The sequence below is a fragment of the Monodelphis domestica genome, chromosome 3 (genome assembly GCF_027887165.1).
Source record: "Monodelphis domestica isolate mMonDom1 chromosome 3, mMonDom1.pri, whole genome shotgun sequence".
NCBI classification, from domain to species: domain Eukaryota; kingdom Metazoa; phylum Chordata; class Mammalia; order Didelphimorphia; family Didelphidae; genus Monodelphis; species Monodelphis domestica.
The window spans coordinates 401,537,071-401,564,063 of NC_077229.1; the positions used below are offsets into that span (position 1 = coordinate 401,537,071).

The 26,993-nt window shown below is 35.2% G+C and overlaps 1 protein-coding gene across 2 annotated transcripts in view; it reads left to right on the forward strand.

Annotated features, from left to right (window-relative positions):
- GALNT1 (polypeptide N-acetylgalactosaminyltransferase 1) overlaps positions 1-25,328 on the forward strand; it is a 166,808-nt gene extending 141,480 nt beyond the window's left edge. For both annotated transcript variants that reach the window (XM_056824357.1, XM_001362832.4), the window contains 6 exons: positions 2,327-2,444; positions 8,835-9,015; positions 12,674-12,813; positions 15,127-15,225; positions 16,730-16,864; positions 23,127-25,328. In XM_056824357.1, the coding sequence (XP_056680335.1) occupies positions 2,327-2,444; positions 8,835-9,015; positions 12,674-12,813; positions 15,127-15,225; positions 16,730-16,864; positions 23,127-23,273 (820 nt within the window). In that variant the 3' untranslated portion in view covers positions 23,274-25,328. The remainder of the gene's footprint in view (positions 1-2,326; positions 2,445-8,834; positions 9,016-12,673; positions 12,814-15,126; positions 15,226-16,729; positions 16,865-23,126) is intronic.
- The last annotated feature ends 1,665 nt before the right edge of the window (positions 25,329-26,993 follow it).

Below are 26,993 nucleotides of genomic sequence, written 5' to 3' on the forward strand. Positions count from 1 at the left end.
CTATTGATCATCCTAAAGGCTTATATCTATAATGGAATGATTTGCAAATTAACAAATCAGAGTTGTGTTTATTCTGTTGTGAAATGCAGCTTTTTTTTGCTTACATAAAACTGCCTTAATTTTGTGTCAGTTGATGAAAATATTAACTAAATTTAGGTTTCTGCATTGAATTTCAATGTGAAATGTAAACCAATTGTAATATTGGCTAGTTACTACTGTCCTACAGACTTAAATTATTTATAATTTTCATATATTTTAGTCAAACCATTAATTTTAATTCCTTACACTACTGATGTATTTTAATCATTCATAAAGTTAAATGTTGTTAAAAGTTACATAATCTCTTTATTCTTTGAATGAATCTTCTAATTAGGAAAAGGCATGGTGCTCCTAGCCCCAATAATAATTAAGAAAATCTCCCCTCACCCTCATGCCTATCAGTCTATATTTTTTCTCCACCTCATTCTTGAACCACTCTAATGGGAACTGGAATTTCTGAACAAGGAAGAGTAAGTACTCCTTTCTCTTTTTCCCCAAAGTTTATCTGGGTCAGCATGTGCAGGAATTTTGTTTCCCCTTTAGTCCAAAGTTCAAATCATCCTCTAGATAACAACCCTCACTTAGCATGCTGCCTTGGACCTCTTGAATACAAGGGTCCAGTTTTTTTATCTGCTTAATAGAGCACTCTTAAGTATTCTTTTCCCAATTTTTGTTTAATATTCCTTCTGGAACTGCTCCCACAAGGAAGATATATTTTTGTACCTCTATCCTTAAGGGTCAGTCTTTGAAGGTGAAGCTTTTTAGGAATTAATCCTAAAATAAGAATATTCTTCTTTTGAAAAGCCTCCCTGGTTCCTTAGACCTCATTGTTGAATTATCTTATTGGATAGAATCCTTTCTTTTTCCTATGCCCTTCCAGTTGCACAATCCAATAGTAGCTGTAGAACTTCATAATCCAAATTCAATATAAATCAGAGTGTGCTTGAGAAAATAGATAAGATAGGATGCAAGGGTGAAATATTATTTATAATGGGGTACACAAATTTAATGTACTATTATTATCATTATATTAGATCTTGCTGTTAAAAATTTTGACAGCATACTAATATTTTTAGTAGAAATTTTTACTGTCATAGTATGTAAACAATTAAACTCCATAAAAGGTTGACTGCTGACTTGAGTTTTCATTAAGGAATTACATAGCTGAATTCCTTGGTGACCTTAAATTAATATATATCAGTCTTTTAAAGTGCTTTCCTTGTCACAAGTACTGGCAATCACTGATTGAAAAACCTGGGCTTACAAATAATATGTATTTACAAATGACTACGTTATGTCATCTCCTTACTCTTGGTACTATTGCCATGAAAAAAAAAAATTTTTTTTTAATAAAGGAAACTAAAAAAGAAAGGGAAAGAATCCAAAGCAAATGCTCCAGATTTCAGTAATTTGTATTATATTTTTCTCTGTCCATTCTGACTGATTTGTTGATGGAGTTTCCAGATTCCAAACTAATAAACGATTTTTGCTTTTCAAAGCTTTTCAATATTTTAAAATCTTTTTTTCTTTATATCTATGCTTGTAGAATACATTGACCTTTTTTTTTTGCCTCTTTTCAAGTCCCAAAACTACTTGCCATGAATTCTAGTGGAACGGGGGGGGGGGGGGGGGGGGGGGTGATGCAAACATAGAATTAGAAGAAAAAGAAGATGGGAACAACAAGAAGAACTTGGAGATACATGAAAAGCCAGAAAAGGAGATCCAACAGTCATACTTTCTTTTTGAACCTCTGGCTTATTTTTGTGTTGTCATAGGATTGTGTCTTCTCATTGTCAACATGGAAAATGGGGATTTCTAGATTTCCATGTTGACACCATCAAAAGCCAGTTGGAATAGTAGTGAATTCTCAAAAACACAATGGTGTAGTAGAAACATTATCAGATTTGAATTAAGAATCCTGCCTCCCACTGTTATGAGGAGAACATGGGCAAGTCATTTAACTTCTTAGACTTCAGTTTCCTCATCTATAAATGGGAAATTATATCCATAATTCTTACTCCATAGGATGGTTACCAGGATGATTTGAAGTTATGTATGTAAAATATTTTGCAAACTTTAAAGCACTAGATAATTATCAGTTGCTATTAATATTGACCCTACTCAGGTTTTATAAGAATCTAGTTTGGGATAAAAATGCAAGTAATTTAGACTATCTAATAATTGGGATTTAACTATAATTTTAAGGTCAATTCTATTTAAATTTAAAAACTTGTAGCTTTAAGACCAAAATCTGATATTAAAGTTTAATAATGTGATTAATTTTCAGGACACCTACAATGGCAGGAGGCCTTTTTTCAATAGACAGACATTACTTTCAAGAAATTGGGACATATGATGCTGGAATGGATATTTGGGGAGGAGAAAACCTAGAAATTTCCTTTAGGGTAAGTCATCTGTTAGTCATCGGTCTCTTCTTTTTCAAAACTTGAACAAATAGATAATTTTAAAAACCAATTATCTATAAATATAAGCAAATAAATGCATTATTATTCTCTTGAAGTGATCAATTAAAGATACCTTATTTTCATTAATAAAAGCTAATGATTTATAGCTTTAAAACTTCCAAAAGGGGTTAAACATAAAAATTATTCCTTTAAGTAAGACATTTATATTAAGAAAGTATATTTATTCTTTGGTAATGCTACCACAAAATGATAGTTAGATGTTATCTGGCTTGATTACATCACTCTTTGATATGTTTGATATTGTTAAAGTCAATAAATATTTTAATTCTAAATGCTTTTGAATATAATTTTATTTATAAATTATACATTTAATTATAAAATACATATAAAACAAATAAGATTTTATATATATAATGAATTCTAAATATAAGTAAATATAAAGCTTGTATAAATTTTCCTATTCATAAATATTTTTAAATTTATAAATTTAAAATTAATAAAAATTTGTTTTCATGTTAGATTGAACACAGAACAGAATGTAGAATTTGGAATCTAATTAGCATGTCTGCTATCTCCATCAGGTCAGATTGCCATCCACCTATGCCTTCTTGTTCTGTGTGGTCTTTGTCCATCTGTAGCCTTCCACAAAGACTCCACAAAATAATTTAACCACAATTAATAGAGTCTTTCCTCTGTCTTTTGTCATTTTATAATTCATATTGCATTTCCAAAAGCTTTTGCTATATGATCTGTCTCTGTTCCCTTTTACAATCATGTATTCAATTCTTCGAACATTTATTTAGCCTCTATATTCTTGAATAATGTCTTTTATGCACTTTTATACATTTCAATTCGAAGAGTGGCAGATTTGAAGCCAGAAAAGCTGTGTTTCATACCCCAACTTTGCTGCTTACTACTTTTGTGACCTCAAGCAATTCATTTAACCTCTTTAGTCCTCAGTTACCTCATCTGTAAAATGCAGTAGTGGAATTAGATGGCATTGTCTTTGTTAGTAATATGCTGCAACTTTAAGCCTATTATATAATTTCATTGCTATTCAATGATTTACAATTTTGATTCTTTTAGGTATTGTAGTGTCTCATGCATAACCATCATTTGAAGAGTAGTAGTGTCAAAAAGTTTTGAATCAGAAAGGTTAGAGGGATTAGAATTAGTGAAAACACTATGTAGTTTTCAAAATGCTATCCAGCATGATCTTTTTTTATTACAGGACTTAATTCTGTGTCAAGTTCATTACTTAATCATAGTATCTGTCCAGAATATATGTACTGTTTAACAAGTTAATATGAAGGGCTGCTGCCCATGAAAATATATGTCATATTCTGGACAGCATTTATCTTTTGATCATTGGATTTTTCCATTGTGGGTTGTCAACAGCTGTGGATTTCAGTGATAATATCTTGCAATATTCTGTAGTTTGATGTAATCAGCAAAAGGTCATATTATGATTTTTTTAAAGATATTTCATTTATTTTAATCATCTAAAAATCACCTTCTCAATCAAAACAATTTCCACATAGGCTGTCCAAAATTTTTTATCTTATTCTGAATTCTGAATCCTTCACCTCTATTATGAGGCGAATAGCATGTTTCATTATTAATCTTCTGGAGTCATAGTTATCATTAAGCTGATAAAAGATCAGCACAAAACTATTTCATCACATTTATAGACTATGATTTGTTCGCTCATTCCCCAATTTACACACACCTCCTTAGATTCCTATTCTTTGCCATCTCAAAGAGCTATAGATTTTGCACATCTTTAGTTAAAGTTCATTTTGCTTAGGACTGATGTCTCTCTTAATCTATCCTCTCACAAATTCCTTCTGCCCTCTTTTTCTTCTTTATTTCCCTGTCAAGTGAATTTTATTTTTGTACCCAACTGTGTGTTTTTTTCCCTTCTCTTATTAATTAGTTCATACGAAAGGGGCCTTTTCTTGGTCCTCATTCTCTTTGACTTCTCTGCAACCTTTGACACTATTAATCATTCTCTCCTCATTAATACTTTCTTTTCTCTGGGTTTTTAGTACAGCACTCTTTTCAAGTTCTCATTCTACCTGTCTGACCTTCTCTTCTTCCTTTCTTTCCTGAATCTTCCTCTAGATCACACATATACTATCTATGGGTGTCCTGAGCCTCCTCTTCCTTTCTCATCATTTGATAATCTCATCAGCTCCTTTAGATTGCATTACCATCTCTGCTGATGACTCTCATTTATACCCATTCTGTTCTCTCTGCTGACCAATTCTCTCTCTCTCATCGCATCTCATCTCTCATCTCATCTGCTGACCAGTCTCTCATCTCTAGTTGACTCAGACATCTCAAACTGGTCAAATGGATGTCCAAAACAGAACTTATTTTCATCCCAAAACTCTCCCTACCTTCTACTGGCCTAATCTACTTCCTAATACAACAATATCCTCTCAGTCCCTTAGATTTGAAACTCAAGAATCTTTCTGGATTCCTCACTGTCTCCCTCCCCCATAACCAAGTTGTTGTTAGTACCTGCTGGCTTCATTTTTACAACTTCTCCTGAATATACCTCCTTCTCTCCCCTTCACATAGCCATCTCCCAGTGCAGGCCCTCATCACTTCATGCCTGAATCATTGTAATCGTTTGATAATGAGTCAGCCTGCCTCAAGCTTCTCCATACTATGAGCCATCCTCCATTCAGCCCCTAAACTGATTTTCCTAGCTCTGATCATGTTGCCCTGTAATAGTTAAAGGTGGGGAGGAATTGAAGAAATACAGGCAATAAAAAAGGTTTTGTAATAGGAAATGGAGGAGTTGAAGGGATAGAGAGAATATGGATGCTGATGAGGTAAAAGGAGATACCCCCTGCTGAGAGGCTATCTTTTAAAAATGTTTTTTTAATGGGGTTCCCAGGAAATGGGCCACCTATGATAGCCTGAGGGGATGTCATCTCTATTGATTGATGTTGAAGATACCCCAGAGTAGATAAGCATGGACCCTCCTGAGGGACAAGCCTCCCCTTGGACCAAGGTCGCCCAGCAAGGGTCCGATAAGGACTGTTTATAGTTGAAGGCTGTCCTTATGTTCAGCTCCCTCTGTGCTCCCCTGAAATGATAGTCCTCCTCTTATCTGACTGTGGGTTATTTAACTCAAGATGAATTTTTTTAAATCTTTTTTTATTTTTTTTTTAATTTTATAGTATTTTATTTGATCATTTCCATGCATTATTCATTAAAGACAAAGATCATTTTCTTTTCCTCCCCCCCAACCCCCCGTAGCCGACGAGTGATTCCACTGGGTATCACATGTGTTCTTGATTCGCACCCATTGCCATGTTGATAATATTTGCATTAGAGTGTTCGTTTAGAGTCTCTCCTCTGTCATGTCCCCTCAACCTCTGTAGTCAGGCAGTTGCTTTTCCTCAGTGTTTCTACTCCCACAGTTTGTCCTCTTCTGATGGATAGTGTTTTTTCTCCTAGATCCCTGCAGATTGTTCAGGGACATTACACCGCCGCTAATGGAGAAATCCATTATGTTCGATTATACCACAGTGTGTTTGTTTGTCTCTGTGTACAATGTTCTCCTGGCTCTGCTCCTCCCGCTCTGCATCACTTCCTGGAGGTTGTTCCAGTCTCCATGGAACTCCTCCACTTTATTATTCTCAAAATGAATTTAATAACAAATTTTAGTGGCTTCCTCTTACCTCCAAGATCCTATACAAAATGCTTTGTTAGGCATTGAAATAGAAGAATAAACTAAGGAAAACTACTACTTATTGAAATGACTACTGTCCTCTGGTTTTGACTAGAGAGAACTGCTAACAGAACCTGAGGCTGCTTATTTGTAATGGAGGTAGAAATGAGAAATGTTGAGGGATGCTGCCACATAGGGACACTGATACACAGGGGAATTGCTTTTAAGGGAATGCTCTGGGGTTCTGTCTATTGATCCCTACTGATGGCTGATGGATCAATCTATTTCCTAACCTCCTTCCTCCCTCACCCTTTCCCTTAACCACCCTCTTCTGGAAGCCTTTTGCCTCCTCCCTCCACCCCCCCACCCCCAGTGGACTATAAAATACTCTAGTTTTCTTTCTCAGGTAAGGGGTTTATTGTGATAACAGGATGGGAAACTGAGGTAAGAGAGATGAGGATTTCCCTAAACTATGGGGATAATTTTAGGAGGGTTTGAGGAAGTATTCCAGTCACAAACTGTGACTTTAAGACCGTTAGGGAGATGGAGGACAACAGCAGTTCAAAATCTTCTTTCTTCTTCACAAAATCAGCTTGGCTTGTCTCCTTTCTTAGCTTCAACCCTAGAGAGAAACAAAGTTCAAAGTCTCTCAGTTTCTCCTGGCCAGCTCAACTCTCATAATAGACCACCAACTCAAAAGCCAAGTTTCTCTTTCTTGTCAACTTCAACTGTCCAAAATCAGAGAACCCCAAAAACCAAGTCAGCCAGGTTTTCAACCTCCAGAGAGAGAGAGAGTCTCTCTCAGTCCCCTCTCCCTGTCAGCTCAAACTGCCAACTCCTAGGAACATTCCATTTGGAACCCTGGTTCTTGCATCTTGATTTACAAGTTCTCTCAGTTTCTCTCCATGCCTCTACCACAGCATTCAAAGTTCTTTATAACCTTGCCCCCTTCCTACCTTTCCAGTTGTTTTTACACCTTATGCCTTGAAATCCAGTCTTCAATATAGTGACACTGGCCTTCTGCCTTTTCCAAAAGCAAGATAATCCCTGGGCGTTGTCTCTGGCTGTTCCCCTTGCCTGGAACACTCTTTGTCTGCTCTGACTACTGGCCTCCCTGGCTTCCTTTACATTCTAACTAAAGTTCTACCTTCTATAGGAAGCTTTCCCCAACTCTTCTTAAACATTTCCTCTTTATCCTGTATATAGCTTGTTTTGTTTGTATTTATTTGCACATTGTCTTCCTCATTATTTTGTAAACTCCTTGAGGTCAGGTGTTGTTTTTACCATTTTTCTTTTTATATCTCCATCACTTAGCACAGTGCCTGGAACATAGTAGGTGCTCAGTAAATATTTTTAATTGATTGAGTTCCATTGTTTCTGATTCTTCCTTGTCTAATCTGTTCCATTAGTCTGCCTGTTTATTTTTAAACAAATACCAGATGATTCTTGATGACTGTTGCTTTATAATGTAGTTCGAGGTTTGGACCTACTATTTTCTCTTCATCCCTACCTCTTTTACTTCTCTTCATATTCTGGATATTTAATTTGCTTAAATTACTTATCATCAATAAGTTTATCAACCATAAATTAACTTTGATAGTATTATGTTGTTTGTTATATTAGTGTGACCTAACCATGAACACTGAATGGTCTCCTATTAATTTGTTCTTTGTTTCTTTAAGGAGGACTGTGTAATTAAATCTATATAATTATTTTGCATATACTTCAATATTAGTGTAAGTCAGCTATTTGCTTTCTAAATATGCCTATGTCTTCTTTAGCCCTTATCTTCTATTATTAACAATAATGATATTACTACCTGTGCCCTTAAAAGCCTCAGTATATCTGGTTTGAACAATCATGAGAGGTTCTCTGTCATGTCTAAGAGACATGCTCCAGGAAGATAACATCTTCCTCCCATGTCATTCTCTGGATAGCAAATAGTTGCCTCGGTGTCCTTCAGCAGAGCATAACTATTCATCTCTTCTGACCTACAGAGAGTCATTTCATAAGTAAAAAAGAATCAGTTGATCACATTGATTTTAAAGTGTATATTAACTTGAATTTTTAGTTTTTGTTTATTTAAAGAAATTAAGTCCCCAAAGAAGTAAAAAAGAGCAGACTAATTGGATTAAATTGAGTAAATGGCATGAAACTAATGGGATGATTATAGCTTATATAAACCCTTTTGGGGAGTTCTGTTGAGTGAAAAAATAGTTCTAGAGGAAAATAAGAAAAAGAAAACAAGAAAGGTGATTATAGCATGACCTAATGAATACTGATATTGTTTTCACTTTTCATTATTTCCCTTTTTGGAATATTAACAGGACAATCTGTTACTTAAATTCGGGCTAATTATAGATATCTTTATCTCATGGTGAATATATAAGTATATATATCCTTGATTATTTGACCTTGTACTGCCTATTTACAACTAAAAGGTAGGAAGCTTCTGAGGAAGCATGAATGAATAATGGTAATAGAAGAATCACAATTCCATTGCATGTCTTAATATTGTGAAAATCATCAAGAAAGTTTAAGAAGATCTTGTAATTTCTAGAATATATAAGCCAGAATTTAAATAGAAAGCACTCATCTTCCTGAAAGGAAAAATGTTAGATTATAAGAACTTTTTTTCCAGTTTTTTCCAGAGATACCTTCTTATGTTGTTTTATTTTCAGATTTGGCAGTGTGGTGGCACTTTAGAAATTGTGACCTGTTCACATGTTGGCCATGTATTTCGAAAAGCTACACCTTATACATTTCCTGGAGGAACAGGGCAGATCATCAATAAAAATAACCGACGACTTGCAGAAGTTTGGATGGATGAATTCAAGAATTTCTTCTATATAATTTCCCCAGGTTAGCTATGTTTTGAATTTTGCGTACCATTATTGTATCATTTTCAGTGGTAGTGTGTGATCTATTTGAAGGTAGAAACTGCATCTTACACTTCTTCAAATTGTTCCATAGTACTACAATAGAAAAATAAGTACTTATTAACAGCTATTGATTGGATTTATTTTTGAAACTTGTGAAAGAAGGAAATTTCTGGAATTTCCACATCTTAGTTAATGCTTTGGAAAACACAAACACTCTTCTTTTAGTATGTAACAGACTTTCCTGAGTCCTTGAATGTGCCATGTGCCTCTTTTTCCCTTAGAATTGTAATTGTCTGTTTGAATATGATGGTGATTTCCATATAAAATAATGTAGTAAAATGTTAAACATACAACATTGAAAGAATTCACACTCAGGAGGAAGCAGGGAGAGAACAGAAAGAGGGAATTTGGAGCTTAAATTTTTTTTTAAACCTGTACCTTCCGTCTTGGAGCCAAAGGCAGAAGAGTGGTAAGGACTAGGCAAGGGGGGTCAAATGACTTGCCCAGGGTCACACAGCTGGGAAGTGTCTGAGACCAGATTTGAACCTAGGACCTCCTGTCTCTAGGTCTGACTCTCAATCCACTGAGCTACCAGCTGCCCCCTGGAGCTTAAATTTTTAAACAATGAATGTTAATTTTTTTTTTACATATACTTGGGGAAGAAATAAAATATTTTAAAATTGCAAAAGAAGAAAAAAAAAAGAAGGGATGGTTTCATAGAATAAAGTGAGGGGAACAGTTTGTACAGTAATAGCAATAATATAAACAACTTTAAAAGATTTAAGAACTCTGATCATCACAGTACCCAACCATGAATCCAGAGGACCAAAACTAAAACATGGCTACCCAATTCCTGACAGAGAAATAATGGATTCAGGGTATAGAATGAAACATTTTTAGCATATCCAATACAGGAATTTGTTTTGCCTAAATTTAATTTTTAAAAGCTAAACAGGAGATTATAGTTTATTTCAGAGGCAATAAGGAGTCCCAGATGTTTATTGACTAGAGAAGTAAGGTCAGATCTATGCTTAAGGAAGGTCACTGAAGCAGCCTTGTAGAGGATGGACTGAAGTAAGAGAGACTTGAGGCATGGCAACCAGATGAGATCCAAGCTAAAGTGGTAGCTGTGTTCCAGCCAAAGGTTCAGATGAAAGAAATATTGGTAGATAGAAGTGTTAATATTTAGCATTTGACTGGATCTCTGGGGTTAGGATAACATGTGCTACACCTGGAAGACAAGAACTGTGGTGCCTTTGACCAAAAGAGGGAAGTTTAGAAGAGCGACAAATATTGGGGGAAAGGTAATGAATTCAGTTTGGGGCTTATTTGAGTTTGAGATGTCTTTAAGACATCCAATTTATGATGCCCAATAGTCAATTGGTTATGTAGGAATGAATTTTAAGGGAGAGACTGGAACTGGATATATAAATCTGTGAGTCATCAACATCGAGATGATAATTAAACCCAGGGAAGCTGATGAGGTCACCAGAGGAGAATACAGAGAGAAACTCAGGGGGCCTAGCCCAAAAGCTTGGGGAGCACACACACTTATAAAGCATTCTGAGGAAGGAAAGAAAATTTCATCTGGCAGTAAATGGTGTGGAGGGAAGCATAAAGGGGAGCCTTGATAGAGTTCAAAGTAATGTTGAGAAACAACTAGTGGTCCCATTTGACTAGAATATAATAGAATGTAATCTGTAACTGTAAAGGTCATCTGGAGCCAGATTATGAATAGCCTTAAATTAGCTGAGGAGTTTTTATTTTATCCTCTGTTTTATCATATGGGCAATTGGTAGTCCCTAGAGTTTTTTGAGGTAGGAATTAACAAGTCATAAAGAGGCATTAGAAAGAATTTGGCAACTATGTGAAGTATAGGAGAAGAGAGATTGAAAACAGAGAATATTTAGGAAGCTGAATAGGAGGGCCTGACTTATGGGTGGTAACAGGTTGAGAAGAAGGATAGGACATATGTAAGAAATGGATCTGAGATTAAATCAACAGGTTACCAGCTAATCTGATGAGAGAGGAAGGAAAGAGTCAAAATAAAGATTGGGAAGTGATTTATAGAGAGAAAGATTAGAGACATAGGAGTGAATGAAATTGCCAAGGGGGATAATTAGAGAGATGAGAATAGACTTTGTAGTCACTAATTGATTTCATCATTGATTCTGGAAATATCTAATAACAGACTCCATATTTATATTTTTTGTCCTTTGATTATGCTAAGAAATAATTCTTTACTTTTTACATTTATTATATTTTTGAGTTTTCTAATACAAAATATCACTATCTTGTTTAAATATAGTTTGTCACCAGACTTGTATTCATCTTTCATATAGGAATTGAAAATTTTCAGAGGAACTTGAAATGGGCAACTAAAAATAATAGCTAGCATTTTTGTAATGTTTAAGGTCTTTGAAACACTTTATAGATATATTTTATCTCATTCTCACACAGTTCTAAGAGTTGAATGCTATTATTATTCCTATTTTAAAATTAAGGAAACTGAAGCAAACAGTGGCTAAGTGACTTGCCCAAGGTCACACAGCTAGTAAGAATCTGAGACAAGATTTTAACTTGGGTTTTCTTGGCTTCTAGCCCAGCACTCTATCTGTTGTATCATATAGCTGCCTCAATTGAATAATATAAATTTCCTTTTGTAAGGATGATATTAGAAAATAAGTATTGTTTTATTCATTTAGGGATAAGAAGTAAAGTAGCTGCTTGAGAAAAGAACTGGAGTTTGAAGCAGAGCTGAGAGAGCATGTTAATTTCAGATGTGACAGTTATAACCATTTTTCTGTGTCAGTTACTCTCTCTGGCAGTTGGCAGAGACACACTTTCAGAGACTCTCAGGGCTGGAGGAGGTAATATCTTTGCCTCTCTCTCTCTCTGTCTCAGGGAAAGATCTGAAGGAGTTCAGTGTTTTCTCTTTCCAACTTGGGTGACACTATTGAATATCTATTGTAGTTTTTACAGATTGTTTAACTCTGAGAAGACCGAAGAAAAACCTGGCCTTTGGTTTGGACTCTGAATCTGTTAAGACTCAGAGTTCTAACTTGATTCTTGTTGAGACTCAACCAGCTAGCCTTTGCTATTTTATAATTTGAAGGCGAAGTTAAGAATTATAAGGATATTGGCAGTAGTTTTATTTAGATAGTATAAATTTGGGTTAGTCAGATCAGGGAGGATTAGTGTAGCTTTGTGGAACCTGGGAGTTTATTTGGGTGGATTTAGAATCCCTTAGAATTAGAAATTCTTTTTTACCCTTATATAGTTCAATAAATATTTTATGTTTATTATAAGAGTCTCTTTAGTGTCCTTGCGCCTGGCCCTGAAGGGAAGTTTACATTTGAGATTCACTTCATCACTGAGGATACTTTTGATTACCTCTATCAAAAGTATCAAACAGATTTTTGAAGTTTTTCTATCTGTTTTGTGTAGCTGGCCATTATCTTTTTTGTTATTATTTTTTACAATTTGTACCTTTGATACTTTGTAAGTAGAATTCATTTTAAATCATACTTCCCCCTTTCCTTCCTCTTTCCCCCATCTCCAGCCTTATTCACCTGATTCGTTAGATGCCTTAAAATATAATGTTTTGTAACATGCTGAAAATTCATTTATTTCAACAGGAGTTACAAAGGTAGATTATGGAGACATATCAACAAGAGTTGGGCTGAGACATAAACTACAGTGCAAGCCTTTTTCATGGTACCTAGAAAATGTTTATCCTGATTCCCAAATTCCACGCCATTATTTTTCTTTGGGAGAGGTAAAGAATTTATGAGTTATATATTTGCTAGTATCGCATCTTTATCTAATATGATAATGTTTCAGCCCTTCAGCACTAAAGGAAAACCTTTTTGTATTTAAATGACATATATTGAAGTATCCATCCTTTCAGAAAATCGCATCTCATATAAATATACCAAAATGTGATTACTTGAAGTCAGTGTCACAGCATATTTATTTTTTATCATATCAGAGTATTATAGATAGATTTCAGGCCCAGGACTTTAATTCTAATTTTTTTTACCTCATTACTTGTTAGGACAATAAAAAAAAATTACCTCAGTGCTTTTTTAAGTGTAAAAAAAAGTTGAGGATAACTGTTCTCTTAGATCTGCTTTAAATGATTAATTTAGTCATTCCTCTCAAACCATGCAATTAAATTCTTGTATCTATAGTTTTAAAATATAATTATGCATACTGTATTTTGCTCTTTCTTTTCCCCTTGTTTTCTTCCTTTTTTTGAGTTAATTTTACTATTTTGTTAATGAAAATGTCCATAGTTTTGATTATCTTTACTTAAGGAAGTTTACATCCAAAAGTAAATAAACATGTGAATGAAGAAATATAAAACTTGCAAGATGATTCAAAAGAGACTGCATTTCTAACTGCATAGCTGTAGCATTGATATGTTTTACTTTTAGACAGTATCTTTTTGCTTATCAGTTGTTATTAGTAGAAGTTTTGTTGTTATCTTAGAATTCTTAGGGTATTTTTTGTTGTTGTTCAGGGTCATCCATAGTACTTAAACATGTTTGAGAGTAAGACTTCACCTAGAAAGTTGAAGCCATTCACTGAAAGTTCCCTTTTCTCCTTTCTTCTCAGATATCTTCTTTACTGTCTCTGATGATGTGAACCTTTTCCTTGCTAAAGCTATCCCTTTACATATATTCTCTTGTTCCCCTTCCCTCCCATCTTTTCTCTAGGTGATTTGCTCCTCTTTCATTCTCTCTCACTAATTTTCATTCTTTCCCCCGTCTACTGCTTCCTTCCTTTTTTGGCTACAAACTTGACCAAGCCTCCCCTCCTTTCGAAGAAATTCTCAGTGATCTCAACATCTCCACTATCGTCCTGTATCTGTCCCCTTTTTAGCAATATTCAAATCCTTGAGAAAATTGTTTACGTTAGATGCTTTTCATTTCTTTTCTCCCTCTTCCCTTCATTCAGATCTCATCACTCACCTGAAATTGCCCTCTTCAAAGTTATCCCATGGTTTCTTAATTGGCAAATTTCATGGTCTTTCACATCCTTCTTGACTTTTCGGAGCACTTGTTAATGTTGATTAACTCCTAGATTTTCATGACACCACACCTTTTTCCTGCTCTTTCTCAGCTTTTTGCTGGATCTTCATCCAGGTTATGATCACTAACCATGAATTCCACATCATGAACTATCTATTGAACATTGCAAATTGAATATCACCTTGGCATTTCAAATAACATTCAAATCCCTAAAATCATCCTCTCTCCTTACTATCCAGTAACTATAGCGGTCCTGCCATTCTTCCAATCACTCTGGCTGGCAACTTTGGTTTCATTCTATACCCAAATCTCATGCCAAATCTTGTCATTTCTTCCTTTATAACATTTATAACATTCATCCATTTCCCCATATTGACATAGCCACCACCATAGCTCAGGCCCTCATCATCCTTCACCTAAATTCTAACATTACCTTCTAATTGGCTTATTTACCTCATGTCTCCCAACTCAGATCCACTTTCCCCTCAGTTACCAAAATGTTATTTATAAAGTGTAGTTATCATTCTACAAATGCTCAGTAAACTCCACTGGCTCTCTATTACCTCTAGAATCAAAGACATTTAAAGCTCTTCACTTCCTGATCTTTTTCTACCTTTCCAATCTTCTTATACTTTCCTTTCCTCCAGTCACTATGATCTAGCTACACTAGCCTACTTGCTGTTCCTCATATGTGACAGACCCTCTCCCATCTTGGTGCCTTAGCAGTAACTGTTCCCCTGATCTGGAACCTAACTGGGCCCTATGGGCAAAGAATATAGAAGGATCACTATGATTTAAGAGGAAAGTTTATGAAATCACCACAAAATTGCCTGCTACTTTGACCTTTTATACTCCTTATGGGCTGCTGATACTTATTTTTTATTAAAGTAATTAATTGCTTATTTGAAAGAGAATGGAAATAAAGGAAGTAAATTAAAGAATTTTAAATAAATAGCATTTTCAAACTATAATTCTTGTGATTTGGCATGGGAAGTCTAGGGAAGTCTGGTTACATGGAAGAAGTAACTTTCTGTCATGACCTATTTTGCTTACAGATCCGAAATGTGGAAACAAATCAGTGTCTAGATAACATGGCAAGGAAAGAAAATGAAAAAGTAGGAATTTTTAACTGCCACGGTATGGGAGGCAATCAGGTGAGTATAATAAATCACTGAGGGAAATTTTCTAATGTGTTTCTGTCCTTTTTAGTTTATGTTTATATATATAAATAAATTGAATGTGAATCATACAGGTATTAAACTGAAGCTATCTTTCAAAAGATTCTCTGTTAATTATTTATATTGCTGAATCAAGATATTTCCTTTCTCTTTAGTTAAGCTAATGTCTGCTCATCATAATAGGTTCTTTGTATTTATAAAGCACTCTTTGTTTTCTTTAACTAACTCTAGAATGGCAGGATTGGAAGGGACATTAAAGGTCATATCCTTACTGGATTATAACCCTGAACAAATTTTTTAATCTAGCTGCACCTTAGTTTACTTACCTCTAAAACAATAGAAGTGGCCTCAGTGGCCTCATATAGATCCCATCCTCATATAGGTCCCGCCCAATTCTAAATCCATAGTCATATGATGTAATAACTTGGACAACAGAATTCAGCATCAAAAATGTCTTAGTAATTAAGTAAATTTAAATATTTAAGATAAAATTTTAATAGAAATAAATGGTAAAAACTTAAAATTGGGTTCAAGACTCAATTTCAGAAGTAAAAGATGGGGAATATATGTCTAGATGGCAATTCATCTGAAAAAACAATACTGGTACTTTTTTTAAACCCTTACTTTTTGTCTTAGAATTGATACTGTGTATTGGTTTCTAAGACAGAAGAGCTGTAAGGGGTAGGCAATAGAAGTTAAGTGACTTGTCCAGGGTTACAAAGCTGGGAAATATTTGAGGCCAACTTTGAACCCAGGACCTCCCATCTCTGGACCTGGCTCCCAATCCACTGAGCCACCCAACTGCCGCCAAGGTACTGGTATTTTAATGGAATGCAAGATCAACATTCATCTACAGTGTGATATGGCATCCAAGAAAGCTAACATTAAAGAAGCATAGTATCTAGGACTAGGGGGATTTGATTCTCCCACTATATTCTGCCCTGGTCAGATCCTATCATATCTAAAATATTTTGTTCAGTTCTGGGAATGACATTTTTAAAAGGACATGGATAAACTAGAGTGTCCAGTGGAAGATACCCATAACAATGAGAGGCTTCAGGTTCTTCTATATTGGGACAAGTTTTAGAAATTGGGGGGATTTAGTCTGGAAAAAATAGGACATAATAGCTGTCTTCAAATGTTTGAAGGGCTGGTATGTGGAAGAAAGATTAGATTGATTCTACTTGGCCCCAAAGAATAAAACTAGAAGAAATGGATTGAAATTGCAAAGAGGCAAAATTAGGTCACCTGTCCAGAAAAATTTCATGTATGGAATGGATTGCCTTAGTGCTTTGTACATAGTAAGCAAGTAATAATTTTTTTCACTCATTTATTTAGAAGATTTCCATTCATTGAAAACCTTTAAGGGAATACCAAATGACTTCTTGAGTGGGTTGAATGATAGTTCCTGAGGGTCCTCACGACTGAAATTCTTTTATGATTCTGTATGAGTCTTATGTTTGTGTTTTGGTTTTCTAAGGTTTTCTCCTATACTGCCAACAAAGAAATCCGCACAGATGACTTATGTTTAGATGTTTCCAAACTTAATGGCCCAGTCACAATGCTCAAATGCCACCATCTTAAAGGCAACCAGCTTTGGGAATATGACCCAGTGGTAAGCCCTATTATGTTATTTATACATAATTATTGTATTGAGTGAACCAAAATCTAAGCTATTGTTAATAACATAAATGATTAATCATATTTATATTAATATAATTTATTTCTGTCAAAGTGAATTCTTGTTGTAAAGTTGTAATATGAACTTCCTTTACTCTGAGTAGTGGCAAGTAGTAAAATAATGACTTGCACCTAACTTTTTTCCTATAATTAAATCACCCATACAACAGAGTAGGTATTTTCTTCCTTCCTTTTGGCCTCCCTTTGCTTTACCTTCCATCTTAAAATCAATACTATGTATTGGCTCCAAGGCAGAAGAGTAGTAAGGACTAAGCAATGGGAGTTAAGTGACTTATCCAGGGTCTCACAGCTAAGAAGTGTCTGAGGTCAAATTTGAACCTGGGACCTCCTATCTCTGGACCTGACTCTCAAATCCACTGAGCACCGAGCTACCCCACCAGAGCAGGTATTTTTATGCTCAGAGCACATGTGTTGTGATAGTGGGTACCTTCCCCACTATTGTGTAGTTTTTACTTAAATTGTTACTGTAATATTAAATCCCGTGTGTTCTTAAAAAATAAAGAATAAAAAACCTTATCACTCTTGCTCTCTTTCCTATTTATAAATATGTTCCTTTGGCGGGGGCGGGTATGATACTGGACTTCTCTATTGTGTGTAATTCATCAGTGTAAGGAGCTCCCAGTGAGAAACTTTAACCCATCAATGTAACTTGGAACAGCTGGATAGAAGGGTAACTAGAACACTGGGCCTGGAGTTAAAAAGACTGAATTCAAATCCAGCCTCAGACACTAGCTCTACTGCCTGCCTCAGGTTCCACATCTATAAAGTGGTCATCATCATACTATCTACCTCCTGGAGACGTTATGAGGATAAAATGTAATATTATGTGTAAAACACTTTATATACCTGAAGGCCCTATAGGAATACTAGCTTCATCATCCTCATCATCATTATCTCTGTAACTTGCAGTCTTGGGGACTGAATAGTTTAGTGACTCGCCCAGGATTACACAGCCAATATGTGTCAAACAAAACATAAGGATCTCAAAGACGGGGCACACAGAGCCAACCCAAGTAAGGATCAAGGGACTCCCAGAAGAATGGTATAGGACAAAAAAACCTTGACACCACAGGGAAGGAAATAATAGAAGAGAACTACCCAGAACTTCAGAATGTGCTTATACAGGTGATATTCAAATAGAATGGGTATCCTCACCCTATGCATTCTTGCCTGGGTGGGTGCTTTATTGTCTTACATTTTACTTCCTTTAGCTACTATTTGATGGAGATATCTATATTAAGTAAATGTATAAAGAGTAGGTGGATCAAAACATTTTTCCTTTAAAAATTTAGACGGGGAAGCTGGGTGGCTCAGTGAATTGAGAGCCAGGCCTAGAGATAGGAGGTCCTGGGTTCAAATGTGGCCTCAGACACTTCCCAGCTGTGTGACCCTGGGCAAGTCACTTGACCCCCATTGCCTAACCCTTACCACTCTTCTGCCTTGGAGCCAATACACAGTATTGATTCTAAGACAGAAAATAAGTTTAAAGAAAAATTTAGAAAGAAGCACAAAGCTAAGTTCTAACTAGTAGTATAATTTAAATTTTATTTTCTAGTTGATCATACTACATCAAAATATTTCCAGTCACATTTTCCCTGCTTTCTATCTCAGTTATACTAAATAATAATGACACTGGATTTGGAGTCGGAGGACCTGAATTTAAATGCCAGTCCTTCTGCTACTTAATACCTATGTGATCTTAGACAAGTCAGCCTCTGTGAGCTCACTTACCTAATCTGTTAAATGAGAGATTGGTTTAAATTATTTCTAAGGTTTCTTCCAGTTTCTTCCTATGATTTTGTGTTCCCATGTTCCTGAAATAGCTGACATCTATGTAGCACTTGATTTGCTTTGCTTATAATCATTCTGTGAGGTAGGGTCTATACATATTGTTCTCTTTTTTGTAGCTAATGAAAATAAGGTCCTAGAGGATAAGTGATTCAGCCACACTTAAAACAGTTCCTTCCTGTTTTCCTTGAGCCCTTCCTTTTTGCTTTCCCTCTGGAATCTTATTCTCTCAATTATTCATTGCTTAATTATCTCCTTGTTTTCCATTGCCTTACTCTGGTGACTCTTTCTCTTGCCCATTTAGCTAGCAAGTGACAGAACTATTATGTAAACCATATCTGCAAGCTATAAATTCAATTTTTAATTTACTAAGTTTTTACTTCACTGCCTTTTCATATCTCCTTCCTTAACTGTCCTTTCTTCCTTTTTGTCCTCTTTTAGATAAGTTTTCCTGTACATCCCAAGGGTAGCCCCTCAATCTGTTTTCTTGACTTCAAAAGCCCTTTGTTTTTCTCTAGAATGTGGCCTGCTCAATGATCTACCCTTTCTTTTGCCCATGTATATGCCTAGACTTTCATTGATGTAGCATTTTGTTCTGTGGAAAAACCCAGGTGAGAGAGGTATCATTATTCCTATTTTATAGAAAAGAAGACTGAGGTTCAACAAAGTAACTTGATTGACCCAAGAGTTGGCACTCAAACCCAGGTTCTTCTGACTCCTTTTTTTTGTCCTTTTTGTCATATCAAAACTATCTACAAACTCTGTATTAAAAAGACCTGCACTTATCCTCAGGCTGCCATATTCTTTATTTTCTACACAGAGTCCAGCTTCTTCCTATTGCCTCTAAGTGCCTTATTACTTTTTCTAGCCTCAGTGCTTTTGATAAAACAGCTCTCTCAGAATTCCCTAATGATCACTTAAATCCAAAAGTCCTTTCCCAGTTCTCATTTTCCTTTGCTATCTCCATCATTTGACACTTGACCACTTCTTTCCTAAAAACCTCTTCCCCTTTGGTTAAATAACCCCTTCTATCCTGCTTTCCACTTCATTTGTTTCTCCCTTCTGTTATGGAGGCATCTCTCTCTCCTTCTTGACCTTAGGTCAGCTGCCACTTTCTCCAGGCTATGGAGTAAAAGGGCCTGTGCTTTGGTCCCAGCTCTTCCAATTAATGTTTTTTGTCATATTTCTTCACTTTAATGTGTAAATATTTGCACCAATTGACTCTGATATTTTATTTTTTTTAAAACTACTTTGCCAGCCTTCCATTTTCATTGAGGCATCTATTACAATTTCAGTAAGCCTTTAAAAAAAAGATTTCATAAAACTACACAAAGTTGTCTGATTCTAATTAAGCAAAATAAAACTTTCTACTAGGCTGCAGGACTTTAATATTTGATTAGAAGTACAAGAAGCTTTAGGTGATTACAGAAGCAATGGAGCAGCTATCTCACCATTTTGAACTTAGAATTTAAGTTTCTTATCAATTTAGATTTAAGGCTTATAACATCCATGATAAAAATTTTAATATGCCTCAGAAGAGAGGAGTCCTATTGAAGAAGTAGTGTTCTAAAGGTAAAATAGATAATTCTTGGCAACAGCTTGCCTGTGTAGGATAAGAGAGTGAGAAGCTGAGGATGACACTTAAAGTCATGAATCTATGTGAATAGAAAAGGTAGTGCCCTCAACAGTAATTATGGCTTGAGGAGGAAAGTTCGGGTTTGGGCCAATTAGACTTTTAACATATTTTGATGTTTTATCCCCTTGCTTCTAGTATATGAGATAGTTTGATCCCATTTTTGACCACACTCTTATTCATTCAGTTGCTAAATCCTATCATTTCTTCTTTTGTAACAACTCTTATATACATCCCCTTCTCTTCTCTACTATAGCCACTACCTTGGGGCAGGTCCCTGCCCCTTCACATATAGACCATCATTTATTGAGCTGCCAAAGTAATCTTCCTCAAATGACAGGTCTCACCATCATTCCCCTACTTCATAAGGTTCTACTGGCTTCCTCTTACCTCCCAGATCAAATACAAAATCCTGTTGAGCTTTTATGGCTTTTCACATTCTGGCCCCTTCTTAAATTTCCCTGCATGTCCTCTGTGATCCTTTGATACTGACTTTCTTGTTCCTTAAACAGGACACTCCATCTCCTGATTTCATGCCTTTTCATGCTAGTCTTTTTTTTTTAACTCTCATCTTCTGTCTTAAAATTGATACATGGCAGAAGAGTAATAAGGGCTGGGCAATTGGGGTTAAGTGACTTGCCCAGGGTCAAACAGCTAGGAAGTGTCTGAGGTCAAATTTGAACCCAGGACCTCCCATCCCCAAGCCTGATTCTCAATCTGCTGAGCCACCCAGCTGCCCCACTGGTGCCTTTTTTCCTGCAATTATCTTCTCCTGTTTACTCTGTATATATCTTGTATGTACAGAGTTATCTGCATGTCATCAACTCATTGAGGACAAGAACTTTTTGCCTTTCTTTGCCCACTGCTTAGCACAGAATAAGTCCTTAATAAATGTTTATCAATGACTTAATGTTCCCCAAGAGTTTTATTGAATGACATTTCCTTTGTCCATTGTTTTATAGTTTGGGGCTTATCCAAAACTGTTTTAGTATATGCCCTCAGTTATAATTTTGCATTAGCACAGATAATCTGATAAACTGCTAGGTGGCAAAGTGAGTAGAGTGCTAGACTTGTAGATCTGAGTTCAAAGCAAGCCCCAGGCAATTTTGGTACTGAGTAAATCACTTAACCTGCCACAGTCACAGTTTCTTTATCTGCAAAATGGGGATAATAATAGCACCTACCCTCCTAGGAATGTTGTGAGAATAAAATTAGTTAATATATGTAAAGCACTTTGCAAATTTTAGAATACTATGAAAGTGCTAGTTATTATTACTACTAATCATTATTGTTATTTTATGTTGTTTAAGTTTAAATACCTTCTTTTTTGTTGTTGATTTTCACCTCCATCATGCTCCTTGGTAATCTTACCTGTTTATTCTTTCACATAAATTTTATTTTATTTAATCCTATGAGGTAGTCCATTGGTTTGATGGATGTAACAATAAATATATAAATTCATTTCAATTACTAACTTCCACTCCATCAGCTTTACCTAACATGATTGGGATGCTCATTAAACAAAATGTTTTGATTTGAAATTCTAAATCTTCTTTGAGAAAAAACAATGACACATCTCTTCCCTCCATGAATATTTAGCCATCACTTAGAGTAATGATGCTTTCCAAACATTGAAGTGCTGAGGAGGGGACCTCTCGCAGGAGAAGAGGTTCATAAATTGTTTGGATGATGTGCTTGTCCTTTAGGCTTAGACCGTTTCAAGAATGAAGAACAGAAAACTGAATGTTAATATGTATGCCAGTGCAATACTGAGATATAAGCCGCATGAGGACAATACAAACCTACTCACTTGAAAAGAGCCTTTTTGAAAGGGTAGTGAAGTAGCAGAACAGATAGGGCAATGGACCTGGGCAGGAAAACTGAGTTCAAATTTAACCACAAACACATAGTAGCTCAGTTTCCTCATCTATATACATGGGGATAATAATAGCACCTGCCTCATAGAATTGTTGTGAGGGTCAAGTGAGAGAAGCTTTGTAAAGTCCTTTGAAAATCTAAAAGAACTACAGAAATCCCATTGTTACTGCTGTTAACTAAAAGGTAAACATTTATGTGACTTTTGAAGATTAAAAGTTTGTTTATGTTAGAGTGGAAATTTCTAAGAAAAAAGAAATAATAAATAAATAACAAATAATCTAAAATAAAGACAGAATTACAAATGAAAGAATTAAATAAGAGTGTGATGGTAAAAAATCTTCCAGTTTTTCTAATGTTTAGCTAAATATTTGGTATTATTTACATAGAGCCTCCTCAGCTGCTGCTCCAGAAGAGGGGAACCCCTTGCATTAATAGAACATTGCTGACCTCTCAAGGATTATTCTAATCCTTATCTACCTTCTCCCTGAAAGGATTAATTGTAGCTAGTAAAAATTTGTCTAGGAATAAGCATGTAGATAGCATCAAATACAGCACACATGCCTCCATAATATTTGACAACTTGAACAGTATCTCCAAATTATCACAAAATTGAAAAGCATCTCCTTTTTCCTCCAGATATGGCCCTGTAAAAATGCTTGTCACTTTAATGTTTATTCTAATTATATACCATTTAATTTGGTGTCTTTTAAATAATTTATGTTGGGAAAATATCCTCTATAGAATCTTATGTATTTCCTAGGAATCACTTCCTTTTTAAGTTGAAAGAAATTATTTCATATGTACCAGAAGTACACAAGAGGTTTGCTCTTTCTTCCCCCTTATAATGATCAACTTCTTTTTCTTCCATCCTTTCCAGAAGTTAACCCTGCAGCATGTGAACAGTAATCAGTGCCTGGACAAAGCCACGGAGGAGGACAGCCAGGTGCCCAGCATTAGAGACTGCAGTGGGAGCCGATCTCAACAATGGCTCCTTCGAAATGTCACCCTTCCAGAAATATTCTGAGACATTTATTAAAAAAAATTAAGGATTGACTGGGCTACCTCAGCACACATTTCTGCCACATTCTTAAGTAGCAAAAAAGGAAAAGTGCTTGCCTGCTCTGCAGGATGCCAGGTTTATCAGCCATTAAAACTTTGACTCTCGCTTTTCACTAGCTGTGAACCAGCCTTCCTTTCCAAGGACGTGAAACTACATACTAGTGAAACTGTGCACACTGATGTTTACAAGATTGAAAGAGTCTTTCATCAAAGAATCATTGTAGAAAATATTTAGACAATGAAAACTTAACCATCGAAATATGCTCTCTGGAGAGCTGCACATGTTGTTATAGTTTGCTTTGCACCTCAGTAATTTCTGCTGAAAGTGCTGTCATAATGAAGAGATTTCCAAGATTTTTTTTCCTGATTAGAACTGGTAACCAGCATATGAAATATTGATATCAGAAAAATGAAACAAAGCTGGAACCAGATTCAGTATCATGAAGTAACATTTTTACAGCGAAAACTATATTAAACAGGGTTTAAAGGAGATTAAATCAGAACTATGAGAAGTACAATTTGTTATAGTATAGTATCAAATTTATATGTAGATTTTATACCTCAGTGGGGAAAAATAACTGATTCCAATGACATTATTTTGTTTTCATCTGTGTGATAGTCATGGATGCTTTTTTTTTTCCTGGGGTGCTGAAATTAATTGAGCTGAAAAATTTTGGCTCTGAACATCAGTTCGTTTTTCCACACTTTTTTATTTTTATTTGGTTTGTGGGCTGTTGGAATTGTAACTTTTTTATTGCCTTCTAAGAAATGGAGGTTTAGCATAAATGTCTAACTTGTTCAGTTTAGACCAGGCATCTCAGTTGCTCTTGGGTCACCTGGCTTGTGGACTTTTCACAAACAAAAAATTTCTTAGTGCATTTTCAATTTCTTAACTTAACTCGACTGATTATGCTTAATACCCAAGACTCATACTACTGTACTACAGATTTGTTTTCATAGCAATAAATCTTTGGTTATTTGTTTATGATTCCAGTCAACAAAAGGCCTGCAAAAGTGATTTATTATTTGGGTAACTGGAGATAAAAATAGTGGAAGGTTTTCTGGAAAACCTTTTTTTTCACTCCATACTCAGATGTGCTTCATTGTCAAGTGCATACTTAGATTAGGTTCTTGAATTGTAATGTTGATCTGCTGCTTTTTTTTTTTTAATAAAATCTGACAGAAAATGTTTAATTGGCATTTTTTAATAAGTTAGCCAAAGAAGTGCTTCATATACCAGTCCTGCATTTCTTACCTAAATTCTAGTTTAGTTAAATCCATTTGGATTTTTTTTTTTGAACCACAAGATTATCTAAGTTCACTAGTTGGCAGAAACCTTTAAAAAAAAAAACAACACAACACCTGAGTTCTTTGATATGTACAAGTTTTTCATCCTATTGCAAGGTTCATATTTAACTGTTATTCCTTTTGTTGATTATATTCTAAGACTCACTGCTGGCAGTGTTATTTCCAGTACTTAACAGTGTTGCTGAAAAATAACTTCATCACCAAGGGTACCTGCCATGTTGATTGTGTGTGTGTGTGTATATATATATATATACACACACACATATATATAGTCCAATAATCTATTTAAATTAATTAATATGTATTGTGCACCCATAGGATCCCCTATACTAGGTGCTTGAGGGTGCACTACAAATCAGAGTATGCAGACCAGGCCCCCATGGAGCTTTTAGTCAACTCTAGCATATGAAACATATCATAATTGATTTTTTCTCTGTCCAAATGGCTTTGTCATTTCCAGCTTTCTGTGGAACGTATGCTTTAATAATTTAGGTCTATTATTTACAAGTAAATTTCATGATCAAAATTTTCTGCTTTAGTAGTGTGCTGGTAGCCTGGAAATACCCTACTCTAAGAGAACCATGGAACAACGAGATTTAACTTTCTGGGTCATTGTTAGAGTGTGATAGACAACCCCATTCCTTTCTCTCTTTTTTTTTCTTTTTCTTTAATTAAAAAAAATAAAATCCTGAATAATGTCTTGAAAATTTAAGATTAACTACTAATTGTGCCTTATATTGGTTTCATTAGTGGCATTTAATGGATTCCCTTCAGTTATAACCATCCTGCAGGTTTCTTCATGATCATACATCATTCTACACATAATTGGGTTGAAAGGAAAAATATGGAAAAGAAAGAGGGCAAAATGATGAAGGCAGGGAGTGGAAATGTCACTTTTGACCTTAATGGACATTCTCTCCAACTCACATCAATACTAATATTTTTGTTCTTTTGGCCTCACTGGCTTCTTTAAATATATAAATTGTGGGAACCACAAGTGGACGTTTACCATACAACATTCAACTAAAAAGAAATTAATTTTTTCTTTTATTTGTGTTAGAATTTGAAATAGGACATGGTTCCAAATAGTCACTTGAGGAAAAAGGTGTCCTGAAGGAAGAGAACTAGTAGTTAAAAAAAGAAAGAAAGAAAAAAAATTCAGTGGGATAATTGTTTTATGATTAGATATGTAGTGATCACCTTTTACCCCTTTTTGCCAATACCTTGTCTTGTGTCATTTTTCTTATTCTCAGTGATTTCTGTGACTTAACATCTTCAAATCATTAAGTGTATGATGGGATGGAATTTATTTGGCCTGGTTCTTTTGAATTCGTTTTAAAGCACTTAGGTCAAATGTTTCCTTATTGTCTTAAGTATGTTGGGATTCAGTTCCTTCTGAACTCCATGTGTTTGATTTAAAGATTATCCTTCTTGATTGATAGAAAGAATAGAAACCAGTGGAGAATAAAGGTCTGTTTTTTCCTATTTATCTGCCAAACTGTGAACCTATTCCTTATTTTTAATTTCCTCAAAACACTTTTAAACAAAGACCTTTTTTGTTGTCTTTGTAGTTTGTCGAAAGGTCAGTCCTAGGTTTAGCCTTTTTGTTATTGTCATTACTGTTCTTTGCCATTCCTTCTTTTGTATATTCCCTTTAAAACTTCAGCTTATCAGAAAATTCCTAATGGTCACATTGATTTCTTTAAATGTCTACCTCAATTCAAATGCCTTCTATTCCTTTTGAACTCTTTTCTTTAAAAAAAAAAAATTATCTAGTTGAAAGAAATATCATTTCCTCTTCTGTAAAATGGAAGGAGTGGAGTTATTAGACAATCTTTAATATGATTTTCATCTTTAAATCCGTGATTCCATGGTACTACAGTTTTATAGAGAGCCCTTCATGTATAGAGTTGACAGGGGCTTGTCTTTGTGTGTGGCTCTAAGGGAGGCAGAATGTGTATCTCTATGTTCTCCTCCCACCCTTCTTCAAGGGAGACTTTCATTCCTGCCAGGAGGGGAAGCAGGAGGTTGGAGACAAAAGTCACTACCCTCCTGTCCTCAACATTAGCCATTTTGGCTTATTGTCATTTTAGTCAATCTGATGGGTGTAAGATGAATTGTTTTGGTTTTCATTTCTCTAATCAGTAGTGATTTGGAACATATTTTTCATGTACTTTTGGTTTTGATTTCTTCATCTGTAAACTGTTTATATCTTTTCCCCATTTATCAGTTGGGGGATGGCTTTTACACTTATAAATTTGGCAAAGTTCCCTATATATATATATATGTGTGTGTGTGTGTGTGTGTGTGTGTATGTATATGTATATATACACACATATATACACACACATATATTTAGATATCAGACCTTTTATCT